The sequence below is a fragment of the Plecotus auritus genome, assembly GCF_963455305.1.
Source record: "Plecotus auritus genome assembly, chromosome: 3".
Lineage (NCBI taxonomy): Eukaryota > Metazoa > Chordata > Mammalia > Chiroptera > Vespertilionidae > Plecotus > Plecotus auritus.
The window spans coordinates 122,536,116-122,551,369 of record NC_137772.1 but is presented as its reverse complement, the minus strand read 5'-3'; the positions used below and the strand labels follow the sequence as shown (position 1 = coordinate 122,551,369).

The following is a 15,254-nucleotide window of genomic DNA, read 5'->3' as shown; positions in this document are numbered from 1 at the left end:
GCCCTAGCACTGGAGCTTAGAGGGAGTGAGTCCAAGTAAGTCTGTGCCGGGGCCCTTTAAGAGGAACTGCCTGGGACTCCAGCAGCCCTCTGTCGTCCTCAGCCTCAATTCCTGCTGGTTATTACAGCCAGAAATTATGAGGACTTCTCTTCCTAGAACTTGAACCCCAGGTTGGGTGGCCTGATGTGGGTGGTTACCCTCTTGTCCCTCAGGTGGGACGTATGTAGCCAAGATATCTGTCCCACTTTTTAAAAATATTTTTTATCATTTAAAGTTTTACATATGTCTCCTTTTCCACTGATTGACACCGCCCCCCAGCCCCTGGCCACTCCCAACCCTGAGGACAAGCCCCTACTGCCCCAGTGTCTGTGTCCATTGGTTATGCTAATATGTATGCATATAAGTCCTTTGGTTGATCTCTAATTCACACACTCCCCCACCCCCACCATTTGTCTCTGGATCTATTTTTGTTCATCAGTTTATGTTGATCATTATATTCCACATATGAGTGAGATCATGTGATATTTATCTTTCTCTGCCTGGCTTATTTCACTTAGCATAATGCTCCCCAGTTCCATCCATGCTGTTGCAAATGATAAAAGTTTCTTCTTTCTTATAGCAGCGTAGTATTCCATTGTGTAGATGTACCACATTTTTCTAATCCACTCATCTGCTGATGGGCACTTAGGCTGTGTCCAAATCTTAGCTATGGTAAATTGTGCTGCTATGAACATAGGGGTGCATATATCCTTTCTGATTGGTGTTTCTAGTTTCTTGGGATATAGTCCTAGAAGTGGGATTACTGGGTTAAATGGAAGTTCCATTTATAATTTTTTGAGGAAACTCCATACTGTCTTCAACATTGGCTGCACCAGTCTGCATTCCCACCAGCAGTGTATGAGGGTTCCTTTTTCTCCACATTATCTCCAGCACTTGTTGTTTGTTGAGTTGTTGATGATAGCCATTTTGACAGGTGTGAGGTGGTACCTCATTGTTGTTTTGATTTGCATCTTTTGGATGATTAGTGATTTTGAGCATGTTTTCATATGTCTCTCGGCCTTCTGTATGTCCTCTTTCGAAAAGTGTCTATTTAGGTCCTTAGCCTATTTTTTTTATTGGATTGTTTATCTTTCTTTTCTTAAGTTGTATGAGTTCTCTGTAAATTTTGGAGATTTAAACCCTTATCTGAAATAGCATTGGCAAATATGTTCTCCCATGCAGTGGGCTTTCTTGTTGTTTTGTTGATGGTTTCTTTTGCTGTGCAGAAGCTTTTTACTAGCTTCTTTGATGTAGTTTCCATTGCCCTAGGAGCTTTATTGGTAAAGATATTGCTACAACATATGTCTGATATTTTGCTGCCTATGGGGTCATCTAAGATTTTTATGGTTTCCCATCTTACATTTAAGTCCTTTAGCCATTTTGAGTTTGTTTTTGTGTATGGTGTAAGTTGATGATCTAGTTTCAACTTTGGTCTTCTTTCTCAGGATTGCTGTGGCTATTTGGGGTCTTTTTTTTATTCCAGATGAATTTTTGGAGAGTTTGTTCTAGGTCTTTGAAATATGCCATTGGTATTTTAATGGGGATTGCATTGAATCTGTATACTGCTTTGGGTAGTGTGGACATTTTAATTATGTTGATTATCTGTCCCATTTTAATTTTTTTCCATTGGTTTTTAGAGAAAATGGGAGGGAAGAAGGGAGGGAAAAGAGAGATAGAGGTAGAGATAGAGCTAGAGATAGATCTATTTGTTGCCTCCCCCACAAACCCTGACCAGACTGGGATCGAATCTGCAGCATAGGTATGTGCCCTTGACTGGAAATTGAATCCATGACCCTTCAGTGCATGGGCTGACTTTCAAACTACTGAACCACACCAGCCAGGACTCTCCCAATTTTTATTCACCGCACAAGGGTGTGGGGCCAGCTTGTTCCATGATTCTGCCCCTCCTACCAGTCTCCCTATGGCTTCTTTTTAAATTCCCTAGTTGTAGGACTTCCATTCAGACAGATTTCAGGTGGTTCCTAATGATGGTTGCTTTGTAGTTTAGTTGTAATTTTGATGTGGTTGTGGGAGGGGGTGAGTACTGCATTTACCTACCCTGCCATCTTTATCAGAAGTTTAAATCCCTCCCTGGTCTCTCCCATTACATGGTTAAAAGAAGATTCCACCAGCCCCCTTCCCCATGATCTGTGCTTGTAGACATTACTTATCAGTCACGGTGTTTTTCCCTACAGAGATCAAATGTGTCCTCATAGTGCTTCTTAACACACATTCTTTGATAGAAATGATACACTGTATACAGGATGAGATGTTCAGTCCCAATCTAGACCAAATGAAGTAGATGCAAGCCTGAGCGGTCTGTGGCTAGGTCCAAAGGGATGTTCAATTCTGCCTTCTAGAAACTACTTGCTAAAGGCCTTGTACATCAGGGACCTCCCTCTTTTTTTGTTCATCTGCCTCTGTATCTGGTCTGTGTCACACTTAGTCTCTGTAAGACACCTTAATGCCCTAATGCTTTTAGGGTCTGCTTTAGTTCTAGGCCTTACCCATGGAGGAAGGTCCTGCTCAGTGAGATCCTTCCCAAGAAATTTCTCCCCTGGGCTCTAGATCATCTTTGCTTTCTTCCATAAGTTACTTTGGCCCTGTCCCCTTCAGAAGTTCCAGTGGGTAGGGAAGACATTCCTTGGTGTATCGCTTCCATCAAAGCTGCTTCTTCTTCTTCTTTCTTCTTCTTCTTCTTCTTCTTCTTCTTCTTCTTCTTCTTCTTCTTCTTCTTCTTCTTCTTCTTCTTCTTCCTCTTCTCCTCCTCCTGCTCCTCCTTCTCCTCCTCCTCCTTCTTCTCCTTTTTCAATCCTCACCTGAGGATATCTTTCCATTGGTATTTATTTTTTTAGAGAGAGTGGAAGGGAGGGGGAGAGTCAGAGAGAGAAATGTTGATGTGAGAGAGACATATCAATTGGTTGCCTCCTACACATGCCTGAATCAGGGCCCGGGATTGAGCCTGCAACCAAGGTACATGCCCTTGACTGAATTGAAACCAGGACTCTTCAGTCCATGGGCGGGCACTCTTCCACTGAGCCAAACCGGACAGGGCAAAGCTTCTTCTTCCAGGAATTTTGTAGTTCCTGCGTTTAGTCCCCTTGAAGTTTATGTTTCTTATTCTCAGTCCTACATGCTATTCTCCAAGCCCTTTCTCCCTATCCTGACTGGGTTGTTTGTAACATCCTTAACCAAACAACAGTTAAGGATGAATCTTAGTTTTTTCACTGTTCATTCTAAACTACTATCTGGGCCCCGACTCAATGGCAGTTAGCATTATATTACAAGAATATCTGACTTTTTTCACCTACCTTAACCAGCTGGCACTAGGTTGCTCTCTCTTTCTGACCCAGAGAGCCCTGTCCCCTGTTGGAGTTCCCACTAAACTCTTCTGCAATTTGAGGTTCTCAGCTCAGTGGTTGGTGGGCAAAGATTAGCGACTCTCAAGGCCAATAAGCTCAGGTTACTCAGCTCCACCTTCTTCTCATTGTTTGCTCACTCCTCATTCAGCATTCATTCAGTAAATATATAATGATCATCTGCTCTGATCTGGGTACTTTAGAACTGTTCCCCCAAGGAGACCCTGGGGATCAGGAGCATGGGGCAAATTCAGAAATATTAAACTACCAACATACTAATGGGCACAATTTTCAAAAGAACTGATCCCTTCCAGTCAATTTCCCTTTTAGTGTCAATATTTTATTTATTTATTTTATTATTATTTTTATTTTTTAGTCCTCACCCAAGGACATACTTAGAAAGAGGAAGAGAAAGAGAGAGAGAGAGAGAGAGAGAGAGAGAGATCAATTGGTTATCTTCTGTATGTGCCCTACTAGGAGAATCAAACCCTCAGCCCAGATATGTGCCCTGACCAGGAACTGAACCAGCAACCCTTTGGTACACAGGATGAGGCTCAACCAGCTGAGCCGTTCTGACCACTCACCATTTTAGAGTTTTCCCCACCTCCCAATTATGGGGCCATGGGTTATTTCATCAGAGTTGGAGAATGAGCTTGCTTCTTTTGGAATTCCTGGGTGAGCCCATGGATATCAAGGCTGGAGTTTTCAAAGTGAAACCCACCAACTAACTGCACCAGACTCTCCTAGGATGCTTATTCAAAGTACAGAGTCATGGGGCCCTCCCAGACATATGGAACCAGAATCTCTGAGGTGGAGGCTCAGGAATCTGCAGGTGATTCTTATACACATGGAGTTTGGGAACCACAGAAGGCCGCTCATGCCTTTTTTTCTGAGAATGATTCATTCATGTGACACACATTTATGGAAGTCCTGACTTATTGGAGATCAGTGGGTGAATGAAGGAGTCAGTATCCTGCTCTCATTGATCTTACCATTTTTTTTCCCTTTAGAAGTTACTAGGTTTAAAGTGATATTTCTTTATTGAAAAAAACAGAATTTTAAAGCCAGAGGGACCATAAAATTTTCTTTTTCTACTCATATTTGGTGTACATTTTTGTGTGAGGTAGGAGAGGGGGGGTGAGTTGCCCAAGGCCACACTGCAGAGAGCTGGGGCTGGAACTTGTGTCTCCAAATGCCTGGGTTCACCTCTCTTCTACCACATCTCCACTTCTTGGAAGTTTTAGGTACATTCAAGATGGGAATTGTTTGGTACAATGCCTCTTTTATGTTTTCCTGTAGATTTTATGCTATGTGTGTGGGGGGGCACATTTATTGCAAAACTAATAACCAAATCCTAGTCTCCAGAATCTGAAGGAGTCCTCAGGAAGTCAATGTGGCAGAAAGAGGAAGACTCTGGCCTCACACAGATGGGTTTGAATTCCCACTTTGCCTCTTCCTGGTTGTGTGACCTTAGGCAAATTGTTCAACTTGTCTGTTCTCATTTTCCCCACCTGGAAAATAAGCTAATCATACCTCATGGAGTGGTTCTGAGAGTTAAATGAAATCACAGGTATAATACTCCTGGTTTCTACAGATGCTTCATTATTTCATTCTGACCTTCCCCACCCTATTTAGAGAGAACTATGTAATCCTAACCTTAATTTTTATTATTTAAAAACAGTTTCAATTATGGTTGACATTTAATGTTACATTAATTTTGCTCAGCATAATGGTTAGACATTTATATAACTGAAGGATGATCCCACAATAAGTCTAGTACCCACCATACATAGTTCTTACAATATTTTTGGCTATATTCCATATGCTGTACTTTACATCTCCATGATTATTTTGTAACAGCTAATTTGTACTTCTTAATCCCTTCACCTTTTTTTATTCCCCAATCCTCCTCCCATCTGACAAACAGTTTGTTCTCTGTATATATGAGTCTATTTCTGTTTTGATTGTTCATTTATTTTGTTTTCGTAGATTCCCCATATAAGTAAAATCATCTGGTATTTGTCTTTCTCTGTCTGACTTATTCACTTAGCATAATACCCTCTAAGTCCATCCTTGCTGGCCCTGCACATGGTAGGCGTGTGCTAAATTCTCTGCACTGCCTGAGAAGACGACATATCTCCTTTGGGTGAGGTATGCCTTGAGACCTTTGCAAAAATCCTGCCCAAATTTAAGAAGACCACTATTCCATTAGGAGGCATCATCATTTTATTCCTCACCACAGATTTATCTTGTCTGTGTTCTGAACAGCTTCACAAATTCCTTTTTTCTTTTTTTTTTTTGTAATGAGCATATGGTGGCCTCGTTCATGTGGTAAACCAGAGCCACCACAATATTTGACTTTTCACAATTTAATGCTTCTGCACCCTTTGTTCTCTGTCTGAAAAATAGACTCCTTGACATTCTTTTCTCTTCCTTACCAGCATTAGCAGGTAACTCTATATTCACCTGCTAGGGCCACCATAACAAAGTGCCACAGACTAGGTGGTTCAAACAACAGAAACTTAGCATCTCACAGTTCTGGACATTGTCTCCTTCTGAGGCCTCTTTCCTTGTTGTACAGATGGTCATCTTCTCCCTGTGTCTTCACACATGGTCATCCCTCTGTCAGTTGAGTCTTTAAAGACCCTATTTCCAAATACAGCAGTATTCTGAAATATGGGACTTAGTACTTCAATTTGTGAATTTGAGTGGGACACAATTTAGCCCACATCCCTCTCTTTTGGGACCCCCTCCCCAGTACAGAGATAGAACTTCTCATTTCATGAGCATGACTGTGAACCAAAAAGTCAAGGAGAGAAGAGCACAGCTGGCCAAGGAGCAAGGTGCCACAGCAGCACTCCTCAAACGTGAATGTGCCTGGGATCACTGAGAAAGCTTGTCAAAATGCAGATTCTGATCTGTAGACCCGGGAGGGGCCTGGGGTTATAAATTTCTAACTAGCTCCATGCTGTTGGTCCAAGGATCACACTTTGAGTAGTAGGAAGGTTGGTATTCAATTATTGAGTGGTTTTCAAACTCTTGACATAGGAAAATTATGGGTTACATTGTGAACCTTTGGGGTCCCTTTCAAAAAGATAAAATTTCTAACAAACTTGTGGACACCAAATTTTGCTCTCTGATTCAGGCGTCCTCAAACTACGGCCCTCAGGCCACATGCGGCCTGCCGAGGACATTTATCTGGCCCGCTGGGTGCCGCTGCCTGTCCTGCTTAGCAGCCGACTCGTCCCGGGCCCGCAGTGCGCATGGGAATTTGTTCATAGTTTTTTTTTAAAACTATAGTCCGGCCCTCCAATGGTCTGAGGGACAGTAAACTGGCCCCCTGTTTAAAAAGTTTGAGGACCCTGGATTATATCAAGAGTCAGACTCAGCAGTATTAACTCACATGCTCAGCTGGGCTAGCTGTTCTTGTTGAGGAATCCTGGTTGTCAAAGGCTCCCTCACCAGGGTCCATCCTAACAGCCATAATGAGCCATTTGGCTGGACTTTGCTAGTGCCACACAGATGAACCCAGCCACAGAGATTACAAAATTCTGCAGATAGAGGGAGGAAGCAAGGGGCCTGCTGTGAACAATTAGGTGGTCACATACCCCTGGGGAAAGGCTCTTGACCCCAGTCGATGATATGCTTCAGCAGCTCATGATTATAGCCTTTGATAAAAGAGTATGAATGTATTAGTATAAAAAGCCTATCTCCCTCCATTCACTTAAAACACCCGTCTTTCACTGCTGGGGGCCCAGCTCTCATTAGAGTGAACATGAGTTATTCCCAGGCAGATTGAAGTCTCAGATGCCAAAGCACCTTTTAGATTTCAACAGCCTTGTTAGCTCATTTAAACCATTACTGCTCTCCTGGAGGCCCTTAAAGGCTTGCATTATACACAGCTGCCCGAACGCTCTTATCGGCGCTCCTGGAGAGGATCAGGGTAGAGAGGGTCTGGATGAGTCGATGGGATTCCTAACCCCCAGTCAGAATGCCCAATGACCAGCAGAACCTGCTACTTTCACGCTGTCAAGGACTAGAGTTCAGAGGAAACCAGGAGCACACAGAGCAGCTGTGTGCTGAGCCTTATCGATGAGGGGTCTGAGGTCTGGGCTCTTTAGCTGGGTTTTGAAATATGTTCAATGAGTAATAATAGCTAAGAGACCTCCATCCTTCATATGAAGTAAATGGAGCATTCTTGAGTGAAAGGAGCTATAATTTAAATCCCATGTATTTCAAAGTGATAATGTATGTGTGTGTGTGTTGTGTGTGTGTGTGTGTGTGTGTGTGTGTGAGAGAGAGAGAGAGAGAGAGAGAGAGAGAGAGAGAGAGAGAGAGAGAAAGGGTGTCATTTGTGCAGCTTCTACAGGTTTCTCTCTTCTTTTCCAGCACACCTGGCTACATATTTGGGAAGCGTATCATACTGTTCCTGTTTCTCATGTCCCTTGCTGGCATATTCAACTATTACCTCATCCTATTTTTCGGAAGTGACTTTGAAAACTACATAAAGACGATCACCACCACCATCTCCCCTCTGCTTCTCATTCCCTAACTCTCTGCTGAATACAGGGTTGGTGCTCTCATCTGATCAATACCTAGAAGTCATCATAACTCAGCCCTTGAGAGATGCAGCCCCTCTTAGATAGGAAATAAATCTAATGACCAGCTGGGCTTCACAGAGTTCACCTTGCTTTTCCTGGAAGAAAATAATCCTGCATCAGCTCCACCCCTGGAAAATGTCAGTATTCCAGGATTTGTTACCCAGACCCACTCTCTATGTTATTTGACTTATCCTGCTTTCTGAAGATGTTTTGGGACCGGATTTGTGTTTTCCTAAAATAAAATGTAGAGACATGTTGGAAGCTGGTGTTTGAATTTTGTGTGTGTCTGTTGCTAAAGTTGAATAACTAGTTTGTTTTACTCAACCTAAATAATGATAATAAGACATACATTATCCTTATAAACACACACACACACACACACACACACACACACACACACACACACACCTGGAAGGGTATTCACCAAAATGTCAACTGTGATTATCTCTTAATGAGCAAATCCCATTAAACAAGGAAACAGAAGAGACACAATTGAAGCCTTGCCTTTCCTAAGAAGCCTTCCCTAACTCCAGGTTGATCTATGTTGCCCTCTGACCTCCCACAGCACCCTCTGCACATCTCAAGATATTTCTTAGGAAGTGCCACTGTGCCCCACTAAATCATCAGCTCTTGAATATCCCCAATGTCCTGTTGTTCTTTTCCTGTGCTATGCTCAGGGATGGGCCCATAGCAGGTACCAATGACTCAAACTATCTGGGAACTCAAACAAATATCCTGTAAAGTGTTATATTGTAGAGGACTGTAGGTGTGAGTTTTATGAGATTAAGATGTGTGTTTTTAAAAAATATTTTAATGAGATAAATTGTGGAGAAATGCCAAAACAAAAACAAAAACAAAACAAAAAAAATAAAAGAAAAAACACTATCCTTCCTACAGACAAACAGACTACCTTAAGAATCATTTGTTGACTGTGCACCCCACTCCCCACTTCTTGGTCCCATGAGGACTAGGTTGCATTCATATTTATTTAGTTTGAAATGTGCTGTAACTTAGTGCCAGCACCTATGCTAAGTCCAGGTCCATCACAGGTGCCCCCCACATAGTGGTTGAATAAGTGAATAAATGAATGATTGAGCTCATAGATTGCTGGCTGGCAGTATTTAATAAAATATGTGTTGAGTCATTTCCCATATTGTGGATAGACTCATGGTGGTCCAACCACTGTCACACATGGTGTCCTTTGGCACAAAGAACACAATTTGGAAGGTGGCTGGGTGTGGTCAGGAGTTCAGGACACCCAACAGGGAAAGCTAGCCCCTACAGGGGAGTCAACTCATCAGGGCTGAGCTCTCAGTTGAGGTGACCAGCAAGAGGTGAGTGCCCTTCAATCCCAGCTGAGTCTTGTAAGGGTCCCCATCTTAGGCAGGAAGAGGCAAGTCTAGGAGTCAAACCTCTCTCAACTTCCCCTGAGTTGCCTGGTTGGGGAGTGGAGCAGATGAAGACAAGGAGTCTGGCCTGTGTGGTGTCTGGGTCAATGTGCCTCTTGTGAGATGCTCAAGGCAGCAGACCTCTGGACGTGGGGAGAAGCTCCCAGGCGGACAGTTTCCCAGACCCGTCTGATGGTGCTGGCTCAAGCCTGCCTGCCTGGGCTTTTTCTGCTGAACCTATCCAGCAGAAGCTTCTTAGTGCCATTGCTTCTGCTCTTACTAGTAGCTCCCTGTTGAGAGTAGGATTAGACTATCCTAGCTGGGCATTTCTGTTCTTGGTGACAGGAAAAATCATGGCAAGCTTCAAGAACAACGTGGCCTCTAGGCCCACCTCAGCCTGGGCTTGGTTTGCAGGGTGATTGATTATTGCAGTTTGCCTGGGGCTGAGGAGTTCCTGGGAGGTGGGGCTTTCAGTTTGAAAACTGAGGCATTCCTGGGAAAACCAATATAAGTTGTCTCCCTAAGAGTGGACTAGGCCAGAATATTCCCAGTGGATCCTGGGGAAACCTTAGCTCCTAGAAGCCACACTGTGCAAAATGACCATGGGGCCTTACAGTGCAGGGAGAGGAAATGATGAGATGGCCCATCCAGAGGCTCTGTGGATGGTGGCCTGAATGGAGCATGTGTAACTGAGGGCAAGAGGGGTTAAGATGTGGCTGGAGCAGGCTTCCGGCTGCACAGAAAAGAGTCCTAGGTGCAGGAGGGGCTCCTCCTCTGATGGGAGGCAGTACTGAAGAGGTCAAATTCTTAGTCTTCAGAGCTCTGGGCCTGGACTGAATCCGTCACCTCCTCAGTTCTGTGACTTCTTCCTAAGCCTTAGTGTTAGACTGGGATAATAATAGTGCCAAATTTAGAGAGTTGTTGTGAAAGATAGTGACATGAAGCAAATAAAAACGGTGAGCACATAGTAAATACTGAATATTATTGCTGTGTTTATTATTGTTATCTTATTGTATTAGTTTTCTATTGCTGCAGAACAAATTCCCACAAACATAGTGGCTTAAAAACACATACATTTACCATCTCACAGTTTCCATGGGTCAGGTGTCCTCAGGGTGAGCTGGGTCCTCTGCTCAAGGTCTTACTGGGCTGTAATCAAGGCATCACTCTGAGCTGTGATCTCTGCTGAGGCTTTGGGTTCTCTTCCAGGCTCACTGATTGTTGGCTCAGTGCTTTGCAGTTGTAGCACTGAGGCCCCCAGTTCCTGGAGCCCCTTCCCTGACTCATGGCCTTCTCCACAACATAGTGGTTTTCTTCTTTAAGGCCAACAGGAGAGTATCTTTGGTGCTTTTTTTCATTTCTGACCTGTAGACCCACTTTTATAGGGCTTACCTGATTAGGTCAGGTCCACCCAAGGCAAGATCCCATTTTGATTAACTTGAAGTCAACTGGTTGGAAACCTTAGTTACAGTTGCAAAATTCTTTCTCTTTGACTTTATCATGCAACAGTGTGATCACACTCATGGGGAGGAGATCATGCAACGTGTGAGTCAGTTTAGGACTCTGACTGCCTCTCCTGCCTTTGGGAGCCAAAGGGAGCTGTGTAGACAATGACTTTGCGGTTGCTCTGGGCAGAAGCAGGCTAGAATGTGTGTGTGTGTGTGTGTGTGTGTGTGTGTCCGCATGCCCAGTGTGTGAATTTGTACGTGTGAACACCTTGGGGAGAATTCTATGAGGCAGAAGGCTGGGGTCCCTTCCAACTCCTGAGGACAGGGAAGCTCCTTAACCAAAGAGATGAAGCTGAGACATAACATAAGTGAGCCTGACTGGTGTGGCTCAGTGGTTGAGCATCGACCCATGAACCAGGAGGTCACAGTTCATTTCTGGTCAGGGCACATGCCTGGGTTGCTGTCTCAATCCCCTGTAGGGGCTTGCAGGAGGCAGCTAATCAATGATTCTCTCTCATCATTGATGTTTCTGTCTCTCTTTCCCTTTTCTGAAATCAATATATATATACACATACACACTAGAGGCCCGGTACACGAAATTCATGCACTGGGGGTGTGTGTCTCTGAGCCCAGCCTGTGCCCTCTTGCAGTCCAGGACCCCTTGGCCCTCTCGCAGTCCAGGACCCCTCGGCCCTCTCACAGTCTGGGACCCCTCGCTCCTTACCGCCTGCCTGCAGCAGAGGCAGGAGAGGCTCCCGCCACCACCACTGCATTCACCAGCTGTGAGCCCGGCTTCTGGCTGAGTGACGCTCCCCCTGTGGGAGCACACTGACTACCAGGGGACAGCTCCTGCATTTAGTGTCTGCCCCTTGGTGGTCAGTGTGCATCATAGCGACCAGTCGTTCTGCTGTTCAGTCAATTTGCATATTATGCTTTTATTATACAGGATATATCTATATTAATAACAGAGAAGTATGGCAATTGACCATCACTCCGTGATGCCCACAGCCAATCAGGAGGGAATATGCAAATTAGCGGGACAAAAATGGCGGCGGCCGTGGAGCCAGCTGGAACTGGTGGGAGGCTTGGGTCACCCCTGGCGAAGGAGGAAGCCAAGCTTTCTGCCTGCCTGGGACAGCTGCCGAAGGAGGGGCCTGTGAGCGGCGGCCACGGAGCAAGCTGGAGCGTGTGGGAGGCTTGGGTAGCCTGGGCTGGCTGCCAAGGGAGGGGCCTGCAAACGGCCCTCAGCCCCTCACCCAGGCTGGCCACACCCCCCAGAGGGGACCTCATCCCCTGGGGGCATGGCTGGCCTGCAAACCAACACAGGCCCCTCGCCCAGGCCATCCCGCTCCCCAAGGGAACCCCCACCCTGATCCGGGCAAACCAGCCAGCCCCCATCCATGCACCAGGCCTCTATCTATACTAATAAAAGGGTAATATGCTAATAGACTGGGAGACTTCCCAGGAGACCTTCCAGATGTTCTGAACAAAGCCATGGTGGCAGGGCCAAGGTAGAGGCAGTTAGGGACCAAGAGGGGAGGGCAGTTGTGGGTGATCAGGCCAGTGGGGGGTGGCCGTTGGGGGTGATCAGGTTGGCGGGAGGGGGCAATTGGGGGTGAGCAGGCTGGCAGGGGGGCCATTTGGGGGTGAGCAGGCCAGTAGGCAGAGTGGTTAGGGGCAATCAGGCAGGCAGGCAGGTGAGCAGTTAGGAGCCAGCAGTCCCGGATTGCAAGAGGGATGTCCGACTGCACAGGTATCGGGCCTAAATTGGCAGTCGGACATCCCCTAAGGGGTCCCAGATTGGAAAGGGTGCAGGCTGGGCTGAGGGACACCCCCCACCCCCCGCCCCATGCACAAATTTCATCCACTGGGCCACTAGTATGCATATATGTGTGTGTGTGTGTGTGTGTGTGTGTGTGTGTGTGTGTGTGTGTGTATTTTTTAAATAGGTGCACTCCTCCTTCCCCTTCTATTTTGACTAAAATAGGATTCTTTTCATGCTGAGAACCTCCCTGGCTGTGAAGATGGAATTTGTGCAACTGTTTTTTTCTATCCCCCTCTCATCCACCCCATGCTTTCTCCAGTTCAGGACATGTCCCACCATCACTCCGTTGCTCTTCCTTCCCACCCCATGTCAATCATTACATTGAGTTCTGTCAGCTCTACTTTAAGGTACATCCCATGGCTGGCCACTCCTCACCATCCCCATGCTGTCCCTGCTGTCTGAGTCAATGACAATCTCTCTCCTGGAAACTTCTATGGCCACTTCCCTCAGCTCTATATCACATGCCCTTGCTGAAAATCTGCGAGAGAATTTTCATTGCTCTTAGGACAAAGGTATATCCTTGACGTGGCTGTGTGGGGCCTGTGTAATGGTTGATACCTGTGGCCTCTCTGCACACCATCCCTTGTTCACTCTCTCTGCTTGCTCAGTTGCACCCACACTGGCCTGCACCCAGACTGCTTGGTGCTCCTACCTTCCTTTACTCAGTGCCTGCCAAAGGTCACCTCCTCATGGAGCCCTCCAGGACCACTGCACCACATCTGCATAGAAGCCCAGTCCTTCCTTGGCCCCACCCCCATCTCCTATTCTTCCTTCCTTCTCTTCTGTGTACTTATCACCATCTGACATGAGGTCATTGATTTACCCCTTTACTCATTTATTGTCTGTCTCCTTCACTGGAACAGAAGCTTCAAAAGGGCAGGCTTTGCCTCTGTTGTTTACCCCCAACCCAGGGCCAAGAACAGTTCAGGCATATAATCAGATCAGTGCTCAAGACTGATGAGCTAAGGACAGAATAGACAGGGTTGTGGGATGGTGTCATCTGGTGTGTGTGACCCTGTGGGGTGGGGGGATAGGGGGGTGGTGATGGCTAAAGGGCTAAGAGCAAATCTGGAACAGATGGCCTAAGAGAAGTTCTCAAATTTCAGTGCACAATGCTCCAGCTGGGGAACTTGTTAAAAAATGCAAGCCTTTAGCGCCACCCCCAGAGAGATGATTGGTAGGTCAAGGATAGGGCTCAGGAATTCACGTTCTTAAGATTCTCAGGCTTTTCCTGATGCAGCTGGTGGCAGACCACCCTTTCAGAAGCTCTTAGATTGAGAGCTGTACCACCAATACCAGCCACATGTGGCTACCGAGCCCCTGAAATGAGGCTGCTCTGACTTGAGTATGCTGCAAATGTGAAATGCACACCAAATTTTGAAGACAATGTAAAAAAGTAAAATATTTCAATAATGGTTTTATATGGATTACCATTGAAATAATAATCTTGTGGCTCTATTGTGTTAAATAAAATGTATTATTAGAATTAATTTCACCTCTTTCTTTGTAATTTTCTTAGTAGTGGCTACTAGAACATTTTAAATTACAGGTGTAGCTTGTGTTATATTTCTGTAGGACAACTGACCTAGTTCTGTGGGACCCAGCAAGTTCTCAAGGATGAAAAGAAATGCTGGCCCTTACCTTGGGTATGATTTCTCGCAGACAATACTAACAAATGTGCCAATACTAACAAATGGCCATAGGACACCAACTGGTTTTGTCTGAATCTGGAAAATAGTTCTTCGAAGCTTGTTACCATGATCATGAGGGTGTTTCATTAAGTATTTCTGATCACAAATGTGGCACATTATTAAAATATAATTTTTATGGTACCCTAGAGGCAAAGGTTATCTGAATGTGGAGAGAGAGGCAGTTTATGGAATGGTTGTATAAATTAAATCACTGGAAAGCAGTGCACTCGACTGAACCTTGGCTCAGGGGCGTATTCTTATTAAAATGTTTAGGTAGCAGTTTCTGTTCATTTCTGCGGAATTGCTCTCCAAATTAAAAATCTGGCTCAGCACCCCAATAGCCCTGAGTCCCAGAAGAAGTTTATCCTCTTTCTTTCCTATGATCCTTGCTTAAGCTCTTAATGCTCTGCTGGTAGACAGTGCAGATCATCTGTAAGAAGCATCTACATACAATTTACCATAGCCCTGCAAACTGGCACGCTCCCCCTTGCCTCAAAGAAGTCAGCACAGGCTTCAAGAAAATCAGAAGGTCTATCCATAGAAAAGTAACAATTCTGTTTCTCTTTCAATCATTTTTGGAAACATTTTTTAATGGAATTTGGCCTTAATCACTGAAGTTGCTGCAAAAATGGACTTGCTGTTTAATAGATTGGAAACACCAAATAAACATAATTAAATATAAACTTTATCAGAATTCAAGTTAATAAACAACTGCTCATCTAATTAACAAGAGGGCAAAAGAATGAAGATTTGGTGAATGACCTTTTAGTTCCGTGTGCATGCATTCAGGCCCTAAATGGCAACCAGGATGTGGCCACAGCACTGTCTGGAAATGTCTGTTCTCACCTGGAGCTGGGAGGCCACCCTTTCTGGGTACATAACTCCCTCCCTCACCCCAATTAT

The 15,254-nt window shown here is 45.1% G+C and overlaps 1 protein-coding gene across 1 annotated transcript in view; it reads left to right on the top strand.

The window, feature by feature from the left end:
* ALOX5AP (arachidonate 5-lipoxygenase activating protein) overlaps positions 1–8,254 on the top strand; it is a 39,126-nt gene extending 30,872 nt beyond the window's left edge. Inside the window, exon 5 of the mRNA XM_080662957.1 lies at positions 7,788–8,254. Coding sequence (XP_080519083.1) covers positions 7,788–7,950 — 163 coding nt within the window. The 3' untranslated portion in view covers positions 7,951–8,254. The remainder of the gene's footprint in view (positions 1–7,787) is intronic.
* Positions 8,255–15,254: the final 7,000 nt, after the last annotated feature.